General features: G+C 42.0%; 1 protein-coding gene across 4 annotated transcripts in view; it reads right to left on the reverse strand.

Moving 5' to 3' along the window:
- EPB41L4A (erythrocyte membrane protein band 4.1 like 4A) overlaps positions 1 to 18,474 on the reverse strand; it is an 864,386-nt gene that overhangs the window by 591,235 nt on the left and 254,677 nt on the right. For all 4 annotated transcript variants that reach the window (XM_086961016.1, XM_086961015.1, XM_086961018.1 and 1 more), the window contains exons 3-4: positions 14,634 to 14,685; positions 1,752 to 1,830 (exon numbers count right to left, since the gene is read on the reverse strand). In XM_086961016.1, coding sequence (XP_086817142.1) covers positions 1,752 to 1,830; positions 14,634 to 14,685 — 131 coding nt within the window. The remainder of the gene's footprint in view (positions 1 to 1,751; positions 1,831 to 14,633; positions 14,686 to 18,474) is intronic.

An 18,474-nucleotide genomic window follows, 5' to 3' on the forward strand; every position in this document is an offset into this window, starting at 1 on the left:
ATTACCAAAACAATGGACCCCCAAATAACAGGTCTCTCTGAACTATGCAATGGTGACATTTGAGGGGACTGGTAGAGATTAAGTTAGGGTCGAGCAGTATGTGAAGAAATGGTCGCTCAACAACTGCTGTGACTAGATGGGACAGGATGCTCAAATACTGAATATTAATTGCACATGTGATAATTGTTATGCTTTTGAAATGTTTTTCAGATAATGCGAACATACATTTTTTTACAGGAATGCTTCACATGGGCACCTGTTACATTATACAAGGTCACATTCACTTTTAGGCACAGGGAGATTACGTCATTTCTCCAGTTTCAAAGTCAGCAGCTCCGGCCATAACTTCACATTCTCTCCATGCAATGAACTTGTTTATGATAATGAATGAGCACCAATTTAGTAGGTTTAATATATTTTAAATTATGTTAGTCTGTCAAAACAATAAATAACTAAAATGATTTATTAAGAATTATTCAACAGTTAAATAGGGAGATCAAACTGTGTGTTTACATTTGCCCTTACACAGTGAAAGTTTCAGTGTCATGTCAGTTTGTAATGAACTTGTTTATGATAGTGTTTCAATAGTATTTCAGCACAATTCACATAGTAATATTGATGTTTACATGCATGCTGTCACAGATTGGTTAGTTTACAACAGTCTAGGAAAGACCAGAGCCGCACCAAGGAAGGAAGCACCACTCCAGTGAACTCATACGTTTGCATGTTACACTTCAGACAACAAAGCTCAGGGGGTGGTGAAGCAACACAAATCAATGAAGAGAGAGATGAAAAGAAAAACTGCCTGCATAGATATGCAACACTTGTACTCCAAAGGTGTCGAACAAGGTGTCCACACAGAAGTCAGATGCCAACCTTGCAGCCACCATTGACATGAAGAAGTTCAGCATCAAAAATAACATAATTGGATGCAAGACTTTGGAAAAGCACTGCCTCCAAGAAAGACTATTCATTTCACGCTCATCAGTGTGAATATAACAAAAGTGGATTTGCGACACTCTACCATGCACATATCAAATGGGTCCCAATCACTTGCTCCTCCGTACATTCATACTAATTGCCCTTGTCTAAATAAAAAGTCAGCTCCTTGACAAGAGGCTGCTATCTATGTGCGTGTGTGTTGAATCTAAAGAGGTGAAACCAAAATCCTGCCAAAGCTGTTTAGATCGAGCTCAGTAAAATGAAACCTGCAAACCAGTTGCCACTGACCAATGAAAACAAAAGAAATTAGAGTGACAAGGAAGTCAACTAATGGAAATTAATGGGTGGGTTCTAAGGCCATTTAAGATTTATTTTAAGCAACAATAGATCTCAGAAGCAACCGCTCATATGCTGTCTCAGGCAAGACCTAAAAATTAGAAACACACTGGGAGAAAACACCCAGTGAAACAAGGATTACTGATATTTTGATTTTCATCAACAAACCCACTCTAGAATATATTTTGAAAATCAAATAATTGCCAGGCAGACTGCAACAATATGATGGCCTGCATCTTCAAAACGACAAACAGCAAACAACCCCCCCCCCCCCTCCCCCCCCCGCCAACATGGCAAGAATCTCTGAACTGGGCAGGTGAAGAGGTCAGGGCCTTCATCACAACAGCAGCCTGGCGGGCTGTTTGCTGATTTCAAATCTGCCCATTAGATGGAATGCTATTACTAAAAGGCCGTGCAGTGGGGCCATTAGGATAAACATGCATTACTATACTGATCGTTTTTTAATACATTACCTAGTGATTTCTTCTTTAAGCTTGCAAGGGTCTTCTGTATAGAACTTGACACCAAAATAAAGGGTGTATGGTGGTCCAGCTGGAGAAAAACAAGATCAGCCAGTTTTAAATGGGTTGTTAAAACTTTACACAAAGTGTTAACATCTACATTATTAAAACATTCTATGAAGTGTTTTCTGTAATGAGTAAAGTTTCATAGAGACTATTAAAGTGAACTTTTAGCATAGCCTTACATTTGGTAACAACATCTTGGTAGCAATGCTACCAGACAACAGCTAACAAACTTAAGATAAGGCAAGTCATTCCCAACCACCCTAAACTCAGGAGTAAAACACCTACCAATTGTGGTAACAATGTGATCACATCAGAATATTACCCATGTGAATGAGCACCAATTTAGTAGGTTTAATATATTTTAAATTATGTTAGTCTGTCAAAACAATAAATAACTAAAATGATTTATTAAGAATTGTTCAACAGTTAAATAGGGAGATCAAACTGTGTGTTTACATTTGCCCTTACACAGTGAAAGTTTCAGTGTCATGTCAGTTTGTAATGATGGAACCCTTATCATTCCTGATGGACTCCAGAGAACTGTGAAGTAAGCATTACTGTGTAGTGAAGTGAATGCAGATTTAGAATGCTGAGTTTGTGGTTACACACAGAATAATAAAGACGTGTGATACTAAGCTCAGTGTGTGGGGTAGTCAATGGCGAGTAGCCAGGCTGGGGAGGACACTACAACTGGTGAAGCCCAAACACAAAAACAGACAGTGCTCTCCCAGAGAGTTTGCTATGGTCCAGAAAACTGCTTGTGTGTGCCACATGTAACTCTGTTAAAGTGTGGAACCGACGTTTGGCGTATGTGGAGTCAAAGGAACACGGCATCCAGTGTGAAGCATTTGATAATAACAAAAGCTTCATTGAGAAGTCTACATATTGTTGCCTGAAAAACTGCTGGGAAGGCTGCAAACCTCCTATGGAATGCTAACAATGTGAACAGAAGCGCTGCGAGGCAGAGATCAACCAGGTGTCAGACAGAGCACAAAGAGACGACTAAAATCAAAGTAATATGGATACAAGAAACTGTCATCTTTTTACCTTTACTGAGCAAAGAGAGTCATCGTACCACATCACTGGGGGAATAACCCCAGAGGAGTTGTACTTGCAGAGCTGTACATTCCCAAAGCGGTACACCACCAAAGCTGCTGGGTAGTGGCTTAGGACATCTCCAAAGGCCTCCTGAAAGCAAAGGGCTCCCATGAATGGGAACGGTATGGATTAAGTGAGTCCTAGCAGACAGTGTCGGAAAGGACTCCACCTTCAGTGCCTGACAATCTCGTAAATGGTTACAATGATGCCACCTTCTTGAACCACCCTTGTGATTTGATACCACAAAAAACTGAATATTGGCAACCGATGGACTACCTGGATAGAGATATTTGTAGATTTCATTGATGCAATAGAAGAATCAGATTACAGGAAGATTATCAAGTACCTTAAGAATCTTGCCAGTGAAGGCATAAAAGAAGTCATAAAGAAAATGCAGAGAGCTAACAAAATTACCTATATTCAAACCAAAGCAGGCCTGAATCTCAAGTTCAATCCAATGCCAAATGTAGATTAGGAAAGGTACATCTTCAGTCAAGAACAGGAGATAGCTAGTGAGATCATCCACAAATTATCTGAGAGACTGGATACGCTCATCAAACACAGTAAGTTCAATTAATTTAATGATGAGGAAGCTATACGCAGAGTGATTGACAGATGCTTGTCAGATTCATTCAGACAATGAATGCTGAGAGAAACTCTTAGTTTGAAGTGAGTTCTCTTGGCTGCTAGAGCTGAAGAGTGTGATGATCGACAAGCTGCAAACATGGAGGTCGGAGGTGCCCAGAGTGAGTCAGTCATGGAAGTGAAAAGTCAAAGCCAAAGCCACAAGGCCGAGGGACGCAGAGTGATGTCTCCACAGAAAAATAACTTGTACTTCAGGTGTGGATTTTCATTTCCACACAAAGGTAAATGTCCTGACACGGGGCAAATCTGCCAAGGCTAAGGAATGTTTTTGCAAGGCGAAGGAAAAATTAAGTGTGTCATGGTCTGAAAACAAAACAGCCGGCCGAATGTTCTAGAAGCGATGTTTGACGCACTCCCATAAGACCAAGTGACCACATCAGCTGAGGTAAACTGACTCCAAACAAAGTCGATCTACATCATCGGCCCTCGCCAAACACTTTCAAAACAAGATAGCAACCATCTATATAACCTTCGATCCCCAACTTTCCAAACTCCTTGGCATCCCATCGACCACCACCGCCGACCACCCGCTCACCACATGGGAACAACTCAGCACACTGAACACAACAACTCTTATGAACTCCATCCACTCAGGAGCACGCACCGACCCCTGCCCTTCCCTCCCCCGGCTCTTCAACCTTAGCTCACGACCATCCTCAAGGCCTCGATAACCAAAGCCATCTTTTGCAATGCCTAGAAACACGCAGAGGTCAGACTTCTCAGGAAACCCAGTGCAGACCCCAGCGAGCTCCATCTCACTGCTCCCATTCACTACCAAAGTCCTGGAGAAGGTCATTAACCTCCAACTCACTGAACATTTGGAGAGAAAGAACCTACTGGACCCTTCTCAATCAGGCTTTAGAGCCAACCACAGCACCCTACACATTTCTGATCAACGCAACAGACGACATCCGTGCCATACTCGACAGAGGAGAATCAGCCGCTCTTATCCTGCTTGACCTATCCTCAGCTTTCGACACTGTTTCCCACCACACACTCATTAATCGACTATGCCAGATTTGAATCACAGACGCGTGTCCAGATGGATGGCATCCTTTCTTAAGGGGCACACACACAGAGTCAGCCTCCCTCCCTTCGCCTCGCAAGCCAAGCACACCATCGGCAGCCTCCCCGAAGGCTCCTCCCTCAGCCCAACCCTCTTCACTGTCTACATGACACCACTCGCAAACATCAGATCACGCAACATCAACTCCTACACCACTGAGACACAGCTCGCCCTCTCACTCAGAGGACCCCTACCTTGACGAAGACCAATTTCCACAGCTGAATGAAGAACGTCTCAGTGTGAAGGAAGGACAACTGCCTGAAGTTCAACATGGACAAAACTGAAGTTCTGATCTTCGGCAGACACTCCACCTTCTGGAATATCTTCTGGTGGCCATTGGACCTAAGACCCGCCCCCACACTAAAAGACCACAACTGCAACCTCTGCATCTTCCTTAACAACCAACTCTCCATGAAACATCAGGTCAACGCCGTCTCCTCAGCCTGCTTCCACACGCTCGGCAATGTTTTCAAGTGGCATCCCTTCAGCACCAGAAAGATGGTGATACAGGCCCTCTTCACCAGACGACTGGACTACGGCAACGGTCTCTGCTGTTCAAGTGATACCTGCAGCAAGCGCCTGGATACCCTCTCGGATGACAAGCTGTGCTCTACAAGTACAACTTGATGGATTGATAGACATCTAAATCTTCGTCAAACAGTTCTTTAGTATCATTGTCAAGTAAAAGTGAAAAAGATCGTCGTGCCATGTCAATGTTTACCTCAGAGAAATATGTGCATGTTGGATTGCCATTCAAACGTCAAAAAATCACAATAAAAGTCCACGGTTGTTCAATACTTTTCATTATCGATAGTAGTGCGTCAATAAATATTATGCCTGAGGAGAAATATAATGAACTGACTCCATTTTACGACACACATCATCAAAATCTAAAGTGTATACATGGGCTGCATAAACACTCCTAAAATGTCATGGTTCATTTGTAGCTATGATGAAGCACATGAACACAAACGTACAAGCACCATTCATTTAATTCAAGGTCCAGCTGCTGCTATGGGACTGATATTAGACCTATAGCATGAATGTTCATTATGAAACACTAAGTTAATTACCTTTGTGGTTTCATGGGTTGGAAAAACTCAAGTCTATGAAAGCCCAATCAGACATTAGTGAAGACATTCATCTGATTGCTCAAAGTTATGGATGAATTGCCTTTCACTTAGAGGAAGCTATTGAAAAAGAACTTGAATCCTTACTCAAACACAAAATCATTGAGTGTGCCACTGGTTCACCTCCATGGGTTTTTCCCATAGTGGTAGAACCCAAAAAGGACAGTGAATGAGCTGCATGCATTTACGTGGATATGCATCAGGCAAACAAGGCATTTGAAAGAGAACAACATCCAGGTTCGCACATTGCCCATATGATAACACAATTAAATGGTGCAGAGGTATTCTCTCGCCTTGATCTTAATAAAGGATATCATCCGTTAGAACTCAAGTAGAATTGCAGGTACATTAAAAAAAATTCTACACATGTTGGTCTGTTCTGTTACAAAAGACTACGTTTTGGTGTGTCATCAGCTGCAGAGCTATTTCAAGATGTCATTTGACGTATCATACAGCCTGTCATGAATGTTTTCAATTATAGTGGTAACGTACACGTCAGAGGTACACAGAAGGAGCATGACAAAGCTCTTGCGCCAGTGTGTCATTTGCTCGCTGATGCCGGTTTAACTTTGAGTTCCGAGAAATGTGGGTTCAATAAGACAAAGTCAAAATTCTTTGGCCATATCTTTTCTGAAGGTGGCATGACACCTGATCCAGTTAAAGTGCAAGAGATGTCAACTGCTGGTCCCCCACACGATGTTTCTATGTTGTGGTTATTCTTTGGCATGGCCATCTACTGTTCCTAGATATATATGAGACTTTGCCACTGTCAGTGCGCCATTAACAGATTTGACAAAAAAGAATGTTTGTTTCCCTGGTCACATGAGTGTAAGCAAAACTTCCAGAAAATCAAACAAGCTATTGAGAAAGTTACTGAGATGGCATACTTTGATCCAAAGCTTCATACTGAGGTTGTTGTTGACGCTAGCCCTGTCGGGTTTGGCGTCATCCTTCCGCAGCAGACACCCAAATGTTCGAAGACGTATTGTGGCATATGCAAGTCAAAGGCTATTCCCAATCTGAGAAAGAAAGCTTAGAAGTGGTGTGCATTGGTGAACATTTCCAAGTATTCTTGCATGGGAAGCCCCTCAAGCTTGTGACAGAACATCAAGCATTGTTGTTTATCTTTGGTAATCCAAAGGCAAAAATGCCTCCTCGCATTGAATGTTGGGGTCTGCAACTGCAAGAATACAACATCATGCATCACCCAGGGAAAGATCAGAACCCTGTCGACTACTACTCACAAGTGCCTCTACAGTCCCCTGACATCCAGCCTAAGACGACTGAAGCCTATATAAATTTCATCATGAAATCAAGCACCCCAGCTGCCATATCGTTGGAACAAATTGTCACTGCCACGAGTCAATACAGTGACATGCTAAAACTCAACAACATTATTGCACATCAGTCTTGGAACCAACACTATAAAAATCTTACCAGTGACAGTGAATACCAGATGTTTTAAAATGTCAAAGATGAACTGTCCGTCACTCAGGAAGGCATTATTCTAAGAGATTTGGAAACTGTATTTCCGAAGAGTCCGCGACAACAGTTAATTAAAGCAACCCATGAAGGACATTGTGGTATTGTTGCCAACGAACAAGCTCTCAGAGACCGGGTCTGGTTTCCACATCCCGACATGAGAATTGAAAGAGAATTAAAGGCCTGCCATCTATGATACTGCCTATCATCAAAATCTACTCAACACACCTTAAACATGTCAGAGTTGTCAACTAATGCATGAAACGCATTGACATTAACTTCTTCGGTTCTCTTGACACCGGATATCGCCTGATGGTGATTGTTGATGAATACTCCCATTTTCTATTGATAGACGTTATCTCATACAACACTCAAGAAAGAGTCATTGAGTGATTAGACAGCATCTTCGGGACATGGGGTGAACCTGCGACCTTAAAATTTTACAATGGCCCACCTTTCAATAATCGAGAATTGAGAGACTTTTTCAGTCATCTTAATGTGAAGCATCAGAAGAGCACACCTCTTTGGTCACAGGCCAATGGCCTTGTCGAACCTTTCATGAGTACCCCAGTGTGCTATACTAGGAAAGCTCAACCTTAAACAACTAGAAAGACAGTGGAGACTTCCCAATTACAGCACCTAACACAAATTTCTCCAAGTTATTTTTATGAAAAAAAAGGCAAGCCCTAGATGGTTTCTGTGGGCAAGATGTGTGCACACTGATTCACACCCACTGTCACAGTATAGGTTCAATTAAGAACTTAGCTAATTAGTATAAAAAAGCAAAGGTGCACCACATAAATTTAGATATCTAATATCAATAGTCACAGGCGTAAGTTTTTTTTGGTTGTGATTTTATTTATTCCAAAAAACAGGAGAGGTGTACAATCTAAACATAATTGCTTGCAGGACCTGTTTAGCAACAGAGAGAATGGGTAGGCTGAAAAAACAGATGTGGCTAGTGGATGATGGACTCAGATAGGAGTCTCTCATTAACTATTTCAGCCCCTCTATAATATATAGCATGCAATAAGTGACTACAAACTGAAACTTCCACTCACATTTTTAAACCAGTTGTATTCATAACTGCATTAACACACCAATGCACATTTACTTCAGCAAGCATCATAGAAAGGGGTTACATTCAACAGCGCCCGTTCCAGCACAATGAGCTCACTTTAGTCTTGAATTTAGAGTGTTAGCACTCCAGCTGTTCATTAGAAACCACTATGAAATAGCTTTGATGGAACACTGGAGAGTCAACTGACAGACTTCTGCAGGTGTTGTAAGTACGTTTGTCTCAGCATGCCAGACTTTTTTTTCCCTGGCATTGATAATAATAATAATCATAAGGGTGGAGAAGTGTGGCTCAATGATTAGAGCGGCAGACCCTGATGCAGAGGTCTAGCTAGGGACCAGGGTTCAATTCCCCACCTCGGCGGGTCTTGGGCTCAAAATTCCACAGACCTGATAATTCTCGCCTCGGTGCCTATTCCAATCATGGAGTCCCACTCTGCAACTCTGGGCAATAGCTTGCTTAAATCTCCACAATGGCCCCCACAACGGTAAGGATGCCTGGCCTCCACCTTGGGGGTGCCCAGGAGTGGACGCCTCACAGGGAAAGCCAGGATGGGTTCCACAGCGGTATTCGTACAAGCGCCTTGTGACCCTTGCGGGTGAGTAGTACGCTATCCAAGTATCAATTTACATTTACATTTACATAAGGAAGATAACTGAGAAATTATAGAAAAGGTGTCCTTATTTTAAATTTCTAGATCATTAGCTATCATCCATGAGAAATGTTAAACTCCCTCATTTTGTTAATTTACCGGGGTCTCGGTCATAGAAAAGTATTTCGATTCCACAGTCAGGGGTGCCAATCTTTGTCATGATTATAGAATGTTAGTGCTCTAGTTGTTCTTTAGTACTCTGTGCTAACGTTGCTGTAGAACACTAATGAATCAACGGACAGACAGTTGCTGGTGCTGGCAGCATTTCAGAATGTTTTCCTGAAATGAATGAGCAACATATTTGAGAACTCATAGAAAATGTGTCCTCATTTTAGCTTTCTAGAGAACTAACCACAATTTCTATAAGAAAATTAGTCCTCATTTTGTTAATTTCTGAAGGAAATGCTTTAGGTTTTACAGCTTTGAATCCATCAAGATAGCTTCAGCTGTGCCGCAAGTTTGTCATACAAACCCAGAATGTTAGCACTCTGGCGTTGAAGCAGCAGAACACTGGGGAATCAGCTGATAGACTGTTGCTGTTGGAAGTACATGTTTTACTCGGCATGTCAGACAAATGTCTCACACGGATGAGGATGAATTTATAAATGTGCCCTCATTTTAGCTTCTGGAGCACCTTCCCCAATTACCAAGAAAATATCGTAAGAGAAAACCATTTTCTGTCAAACACGGTTGTTTAATCGAATCAGACGATTCGCCTTTTTCACAGGATAAAATCACCATAGAACTCACCACAATACTTAAATGTAATATCACACCAACTAAGAATCATTTATGTTGTTACTTATACGTGCTCTAGCTATATATACACAAGAAGGGGACAAAGAGCTAATAAAGGTCCAGTACCCACGCCTGTAAAACATAATCAATAAATCCAGAAGGTAGTGTTCCTATAGAATGTCAACCACACATATACATTAAGACTATCTTGGTTTATTGAGCCCTCATGATAGCCCCCATGTCATTGTTTTTATCTCTGCCAAGGGAACCACCATAATAAAACTAATTAGGTAACACTTAGGTAGTTTTAATTCATTTGGCACTTTATTTGCACTCACTCCACCTTGTTCAGCCCATATCCTCACATACACCTTCATCATTACGGTGGAATACTAACAAGAGCTGTGACAAAGAGCCCTCTCGGGGGGCCCATAGGACATTGCAGCGCAGGTCAGATGAGGAGCTGGCTCTAAAATGAAGCATGACATCCATTTGGATGTGTGAGGGCACTAAATAATAATCATAAGGATTCCCTCAGATTATTCACTTCCAAACTAGGTTTCCCCCCTTTTCTTCTATAGGAACAGTACCTTCTGGGTTTATTGATTAACTAGATTAACTATTATTATGTGCTATCCCCTTCCTAAATGCTTTTTTTGAGCCCTAAGATCCAGGCATTCACTATTTTGGATTTCAATGGGTCAAAAAAGATGGAGCCATTTAAAAAAAAACACACACAAAAAACAGGTATGCTTCTTGTAACCTCCCACCTAAATAGTCCCTTGAAAAACACACCATCCAACAAACTTTTTTTGCTTTTCACCCCAAATTGTAATGGTATGGTTTACAATAGGAATACTATTTAATAGAGCGAAGAGTACTCCCAGGTAGTTATCGATTAGGGTGAAGCAGGACCCTCAGTGTAGCCTTGTCCCGGTGACACCACTCCAGTCAATAACTACCTGGGAGTACCCTCCCCACTTGTATAATATTGCTTAAACAAATTATCAGGTCAAACAAATTAATGTTTTGGGGGGGTTTAAACTGTTTATACCCTTTGAAATAAAATCATCAACATGCTTGACTCGCCACTGACATTAGTGATCTGTACAAAGGACACTGTGTGAACAGTTTATGATGTTCTTCAGGTCATGAGCTACACCACAAGCAGTAAGCACTGGTATTTTACAACATCCGCTCCTATGACAATCAATATTTCTAACATGAGTAGTTAGGGAAGAGTCTATTGTGCAACACAGCACACAAGGCTGCATCCATGGATCTTCTAATGACAACCTCTATGCACTAATTGAAAACCAATACACAAAGAAAAGTATCCAGAAAATTGCACTAGCATAGGAAGTCAATTCTGATTGCAAATATTTACAAACTGGGTTGTTTCCCCATGAAAGTCAGTTGCAATGTCAGTTATGAAAGGATCAAAATAGCACGCAGATGGGTGCCCATTTTACTATAGCACACCATCACAATTAGCACTAATTAGCCCTCCTGTTGACCAGTCTCAGCAGAAATCCACCACACTTCACATGCCACTTTGCAAAGACACTAATCCACGCATTAGTCCTCAGCAAGCTTGACTACTGTAACACCTTCTATTGTGGTTTCCTCACACCTCCCATCCAACCACAGTGAAAAAAGTGTCTAATCTTCCTATACTCACCTCCAAACCCTCCCACAAGACTCCAGGAAGGCTAGTTCACAACATACAGGAAGTCCATATATATGTTCCTTATTGGTATACAAATCTGTTCAGGGTCAAAAGCATCAACCCCAGCCCGCCTCTTCTGCAGGCCGTTGCTACCTTCAGCAATGATGCCTGTCGCTTCAGTTGGAAACGTAACACTGCTTTTTACACTAGCAAATGTCCCCCTTGCGCCAACTAAAAATGTATATAATTTTCACTGTTTTCATTCTTTTAGCTTAAATGCTCTGCTTCGCCAAGTAAATCTGCCCCCACTCCGAGTAAAACCTAAATGGCTATCAAAAAAACCTGACCCAAACTGAGGGCGCCAAGCACATCTGTCCTCATGACTGACATCCCCCTACACACTATGCATCATGCTTAGGGCTCCCGGTTTTATGGTGTTATTTTTTTTAACATTTCTGTATGTATTTATTCATATTTATTTTTGGGCCATTGTGTCTGTATTTATCCATATTTATTCTGTGTTTTGCGTATAAACGAAGTTAAAAAACTGTACATTTCCATATTTATTTAACTGATAGACGCTCTCTCATACTTTGATGTCTGTCGTGTTTTAGCTATTTAAGCTATCAAATATTACATACCAATACATCCATTAGTAAATACTAGCATTATACCATAAATGTATGATGACATATGCTGTTATTTAAATACATTTCATCCTGTTTTTTAATTTTCAATGCTGTCCATATGCTTAGCTGCTGCCCTACAATTTATCAAAGAGAGCATGGAGAGTTACTTAAAAGGAACAAAGGAACAAAACTTTTCTGTATTTATCCACTTTTAAAAATAAATGCAGACAGAAAACAATTGTTTTCTGTCTGTATTTATCTGTGCAAATCCGTAAAAACAGGGAGCCTTAATCATGATCAATGCTTGGGCTAATGTGTACTGTCCATCTTTTCCCCACCTCTAGAATTTGCCAGCAAGCACAGAATGAATTGTATGTAGTGCAACTGATGTATCTGCTATACAGTCTGTCTGTTCAAGGAGCTTAAAATCAAAACACAACACAAATACAATACTGTGGAAAGCTTTAGACTCCGTTTGAATCCAGACCTCTATCTACACCACAGTTACAAAATACATTTCACACAGTGGCCTTTATTCACTACCTGAATGTAAATAGACCAAAAATAAAACCAACAAATAGGAACGTAGATCAGAACAAGCCATGCACCTCACAACCAGGTTATCCCCTGGATTTCAGATCTGTAGCCATGGAAAGGGGATAATGCTATAAACATGATCTCGTGGACTGCCATGGCAGGAGGTTCTAGAAATACACATTGCCTTCATTTCTGTAGGGTAAACACGTTGGTGCAGCACCGTAGTCTACTTAGATCAGAAACATGTAGGAGCATGCAGATCTATTGAAAGATGAATCCTTGCACGCCATCTTAGCATCTTCTAGGCTCGCTCCTCTTCCTTTTCTCTTTTTATACAATATATAAAACGATTGCTGTGTCTAACCCACCAGAAAGAGGCCTGTATATACATATTAATGAATCTGGCTGGGCGCTGTCCTCATCCGTTAGTAACATAACAACCATTCTCTCAATTTGTTGGCGAAAAAAACATGTATTTTTCTCTTATTTTCTGTATCTGAATTTTTTTGATCTGTAAGGGTTGAGCGTCAGGGGTATCGGACTTTGTGCTTCCTCAGGTCCTTTCTAATTCAATTCAAGAGATGACAAAATCATACCTACTAAAGAGGTTTGAAAGTAAACTGAAGGTTCAAGGAAAATTCAAAGTGGGATTTAAGAAAGCCAAGACATTATGTTTTGCTTTGCTGTGCAGGGAAGAGGTCTTTGGTGTCGGGCTAGAGATTGCGCTCATTGTACAGTAAAGGATCACGTACACCAGACGAGTTTACATTTATAAATATCAGGCGAGTTAACCATCATCCTTTGGGTGCCTTCAACTTAAGCATCCTTGCCTTGCTCACTTTTCTATCTGCATACTGTCAAAAGCAAATTGCTGAAAGGGTGGGCCCCTGTCTGTGTTCTCTGTGGCTCATAACATTAAAAAGTGTCATCTTCCGAGGCCCCAGTTATGTCTTTCCCTCTTTAAGGATGGCTTCAGTTGTCTGCCTTTTTGCAACTTGTTGTGCTTCACCGAACGTGCAACGCACTAACAGACTTTAGAAACTTGAATTTGTTTCAAGAATGTTTCCTAGTCCAGAAGCACAGTATTTTTTTCACTGCAACCATCAGTTTTCATATGCCCTTGCCTGTTATTTATCAGAAGAAAGCTCGAATTGCGCCCACTTAAAGAGCTATGACAGCCAACATGCAGCCTTTCTTATCCAGACTGTCAGAGCCTGCTTTATGGCACGACTTTGAAAAATTAGCAACTTTTAGTATTTCTATGCTAAAACCAAATCATGTTTGGGTTGTGGTGAGGAGATAGTACATCAATGAGAGGACTGTCTCTTAGGAACAGGCGAGACAAGACCACTTTTTCTGAAAATATTACACATTTTCCGAAAATATTACAATTATTTAAAAATTAGGAAAAATCCCAAACGCTCCTTATTTAACCAGTCAAAATCTCACTGTTTAACCAGTCAAAGTCACAATATTTACCAGTTAAAATCTCACTATTTAACCAGTTAAAATCTCAATATTTAACCAGTCAAAATCTCACTATTTAACAAGTCAAAATCTCACTAATTAACCAGTCAAAATCTCACTATTTAACCAGTCAAAATCTCACAATGTAACTAGTCCTTCCCAAGCACCAGGACACATTCTAGGAAAAATTAGAAGCTTCGCCCTTAACACAGGTGTGTCCAGCATAGGTCCAGGAGGACCAGGATAAAGTGTGATTTCCAGAATATCCTGTAGCTGACTACATTAGTTTATTTAGCTTTACTGTTGGTAATTCAACCCAGGTGGTCAACCTCCAATTCCAGATCTGGCCCTCCTGGTTCGTGCCAGGACGGACATCTGATGCTTAATGAAACATTAATGATCACACACTTCCAATGGTTGCCTCTCCCTGATCATGTTTACGTTTTCATGAACTCGGGGAAGCTCTGCAGTGATGATGAGGAGCATTGCTGCGAATTTAATTGCAGTTCGGTGCCTTACTAACCAAACCTTAGTGATCCTATTGGCCCCAGGCGGGACAAACATCTGTCGAACCTTTCTCTTTGGCATGCATTTCTTGTGCGTCCTGTACATGAGTCAGTTAAATAATATCACGTACTTTGTATGAGGTCTTTGTGCTCCGAGATCGTCCTTGCCGGATCCAACCAGTACTGAAAAAAGAAAACACAGGAAGTGACACAGTGGCACAAAGCACAGCTGGCAGAATATCTTCACAATTGCATCGAGAAGAATGGTAAATCAGTGAGCTAACGAACTTCAACAACAACACATGTAAGTGTGCTATTCATTTTTGTGGTGCTCAGACATGTGCTTCAAGATAAACAGAGCCTTTACCTCCCCGTACCTCCCATGTCCCTCAGCGTGCAAAAATAAAGGTTTGTGATGTTTTTTGCAAAACCTGAGAAACTTCACAAACTTAATGAACATTGTTAAGCTTAAAAAATACAGCAGGAAAGTACCTCAACATAGTATGCTGTGTGATAACAAAAAGTCACTGTAGTAAGTTTCCCTGCTCGGCTCTTCGCCCTCAGATGAAGTATGAGAAGTTTTTACAACGTTGTCTATGTGTGAACATAGACAACTCCAATTGCTAATTGCTAATCTTGGGTTGCTACTCGCTGCAAATTGCGCTTCAATGCCTCGTCATGGGTCGTAAGCGCTATATAAATGCATTTACAATTTACAATTACTGAAGCCAATTTAAAAAATCATCCTATTTCTCTACTTACAAATACTGACAGTTACTTGGCCTGTCACAATTAAGAGTACAGCGGGAGCACCGGTGCTCAGAGATATTCCACCCAGCGATGTCACCTGCTTCAAGCGGAAAACCAGGGCTAAACATGCCGTGGTGGCGAATTCAAGAGCTAGGTCAAGAAATGTAAAGGGGAGACTGGCGCGACTCTCCACCCAGACACATGGCATACTATAGACAAGGCCAATGCAATTAAAGGGCATTGGAGGACCAAATTGTGCAACAGGATTGACTAAATTATACAGCAAGAAGGGCCAAATTATGTGGCATAATGCATCCCATTGTGTGATAGTATTATCTATTTCTTTTCATTTTCAACGTGTTAATACCATCTGGGCAAAGGCTTCCCCTCAATAGTAACAGTTTCACACTCAAATACAGCAATAAGCAACAGAACGACCAGTCATCCTTTGCAAAGGCCCTTCTACTGCATGGCAACATGGGTCACTGCATTTTTAGTACCATTTGATCTGCCGGAGCTAGAAATAAAATCGTTTTTTGTTAAATTCTAAACATTATGCAGTAGGTGATGGATTATGTGGCAAATCATAATTATGCGTAAAATGCTGTGGATGTAAAATCTCATACATCCAATGTCCCTAACCACAGAGAAAGACAAAACAAGTTCATAAACAAGTGCCAGTACTATAGGTACCCTCACCTAAAGCAGCATGAAAGAGAAATAATTACTCAACACGGACCGTGATCAACAAAACTTAACATAATAGCTCACCCATGACCAGGGCGGCCTCCTCCATACCCCAAGGATTAATCTAGACTGCATGGGTACTCACGAACATTCTCTTGGGGGCCAAATTTACAGTGTGGTTTGTGGCCGAGGGCCGCACTGGTGGGGGCGGGGTAAGTGGGGGGTCGTGGTGGAGGGGCTAGAGCAAAAATAAAAAAACTGTGACCATGAGGTTGAACACAGGCCCCGGCAGCGGATGCATTCGTTCACTGAGCCACTAGACCCGGCATACATACATCTATCTATCTCTCTCTATCTCTCTCTCTCTATCTAACTCTCTCTATCTCTTGGTATTTATCTCTCTCTCTCTTGGTCTCTATCTCTATCTATATCTATCTATCTATCAGCCGCGGTCGGTAGTAGGAGTTTCTGCAGGGCGGTGACGCGGGGAGTGGGAGGGGCAGAGTGGGGAGTTGTAATGTATGGATTTTGGCGTTTAACAGGTAAGTAAACATATAAATAAATAAAACTTATTTCGTTGCGTGCACTGCATCGCATTTGGTGATGCAGTGCGCGCAACGAAATTCGTTTTATTTATTTATATGTTTACTTACCTGTTAAACTCCTTAGTCCATACATTACTACCCCCCGCCCTCAACCCTCCCCACGTCACCGCCCTGCAGAAACTCCTACTACCGACCGCGGTTGCTATCTATCTATCTATCTATCTATCTATCTATCTATCTATCTATCTATCTCTCTCTCTCTCTCTCTCTCTCTCTGTCTGTCTCTGTCTCCATCTGGCTCTGCCTCTATCTGTCTGTCTCTGTCTCCATCTGGCTTTGTCTCCATCTGTGTGTCTCTGTCTGTCTCTATCCGTCTCTATCCGTCTCTGTCTCTATCTATGTCTCTTTCTGTCTCTATCTATCTTTATCTCTGTTTCTATCTCTGTCTTTATATATCTCTAGCTCTGTCTCTATCTGTCTGTGTCTATCTCTCTCTGTCTCTCTCTGTCTCTGTCTGTCTCTATCCATCTCTATCCATCTTTATCCGTCTCTGTCCCTATCTGTATTTGTCTCTAACTCTATCTGTCTCTATCTCTATCTGTCTCTAGCTGTCTCTATCTATCTCTAGCTGCCTCTATCTATCTCTATCTGTCCATATCTGTCTCTGACTGTGTCTATCTGTCTCTGACTGTCTCTGACTGTCTCTGGCTCTATCTGTCCCTGCCGCTATCTGTCCCTGCCTCTATCTGTCCCTGCCTCTATTTGTCTCTGTCCAATCAGGAAGCTTCCCAAAAGCCCTTTAAAAGTCAGCTGTGAAAGTGCTTCCAGCTGATTTTTAAAGGGCCTTTTGGGAAGCTTTCCGATGGTGCCAAGAGGTCACAGAGGCCGGCAGTAAACACAGAAGAAGGCTGCAGGAGCATACGTAGTGAATACCTATTTAATACGTAATCACTACGTATGCTTGTGCGGTCATCTTCGGTGCTTACTGCTGGCCTCACTAGAAACGTGGACACGGCAAGACAAGGTCTGTTGGCCGCCAATGAAGGCCTGTAGGGCGGCGGGCGGCCCGCGGGGTGTACTATGAGTAAAACGGATCTAGAGCATGGTGGCCTTGTGTCAAAGGACCACACTGGTCTCTCCCCACAGTGGCCAGCCTTTCAATCACAACCCGTCTATGTATATCTGCCTTTTCAGTGGGGCATCGCTTACGTCTTAACTATACAATGATTGCATAATATGAGTGCCAGTGAAAGTGATTTACATTTTTGATAAGCTTTCTAATCTAATAAACATATTCTGCCTGCCTTGCCAGTCTCCAGTCCAGAAACCTGGCTCAATTGGTACACAATTCTTTACAATGTATTCCATAAATCATACCACGTATGCCAGAAATGTGTCAGCTATGCCACATCTGGGGGAGGTTGTAGCAACGAGAGAATTTCTTTGGGAGTAATGCTGGCACTGATAGAACGCCTCCAACCAATGAGCCTATAGCTATTGTTTCATGGTTCCATCTTTGTGTGCTTGCGCACCTTGAGCCATCCAGCGTCTGAGATCGGCGCCCGTCTCACCGCCCCACTGTCTCTAGCTATTCAAGCCTTTGAATCTGCTCTAGGAGTGTTGAGTACTGTAAAGCTGCATGGCTAGTGATCCCCGAGGCACAGTCCCTTCCGGGGTCTCCTATAGCCTACAGTACTCATGCCTCCCTATCACTACACACATCCTCAAGGTCTTCATGGACGTCCAACAGAGGCATGATGAGAAGCCTCCTGCATTACCCAGCATAACATGGCTTTCAATTCCTGCCAAGGGGCCTTGGCTGAAGCGGACCATTCGGTAGCAAAGGCTGCACCTCCAGTGGACTCACCTACGCCAAGTCATCCAGTCTTTGCGAGAAGCCGCCCATTCTGAGGGCCTTTTATGCTTATCCTCCAGCTGATCACAAAGGCGAGCAGGCAGAAAGGACAACCATCCTGGAATGGAAAGTCCA

The sequence above is a fragment of the Lissotriton vulgaris genome, chromosome 3_1 (assembly GCF_964263255.1).
Source record: "Lissotriton vulgaris chromosome 3_1, aLisVul1.2, whole genome shotgun sequence".
Classification (NCBI taxonomy): Eukaryota; Metazoa; Chordata; class Amphibia; order Caudata; family Salamandridae; genus Lissotriton; species Lissotriton vulgaris.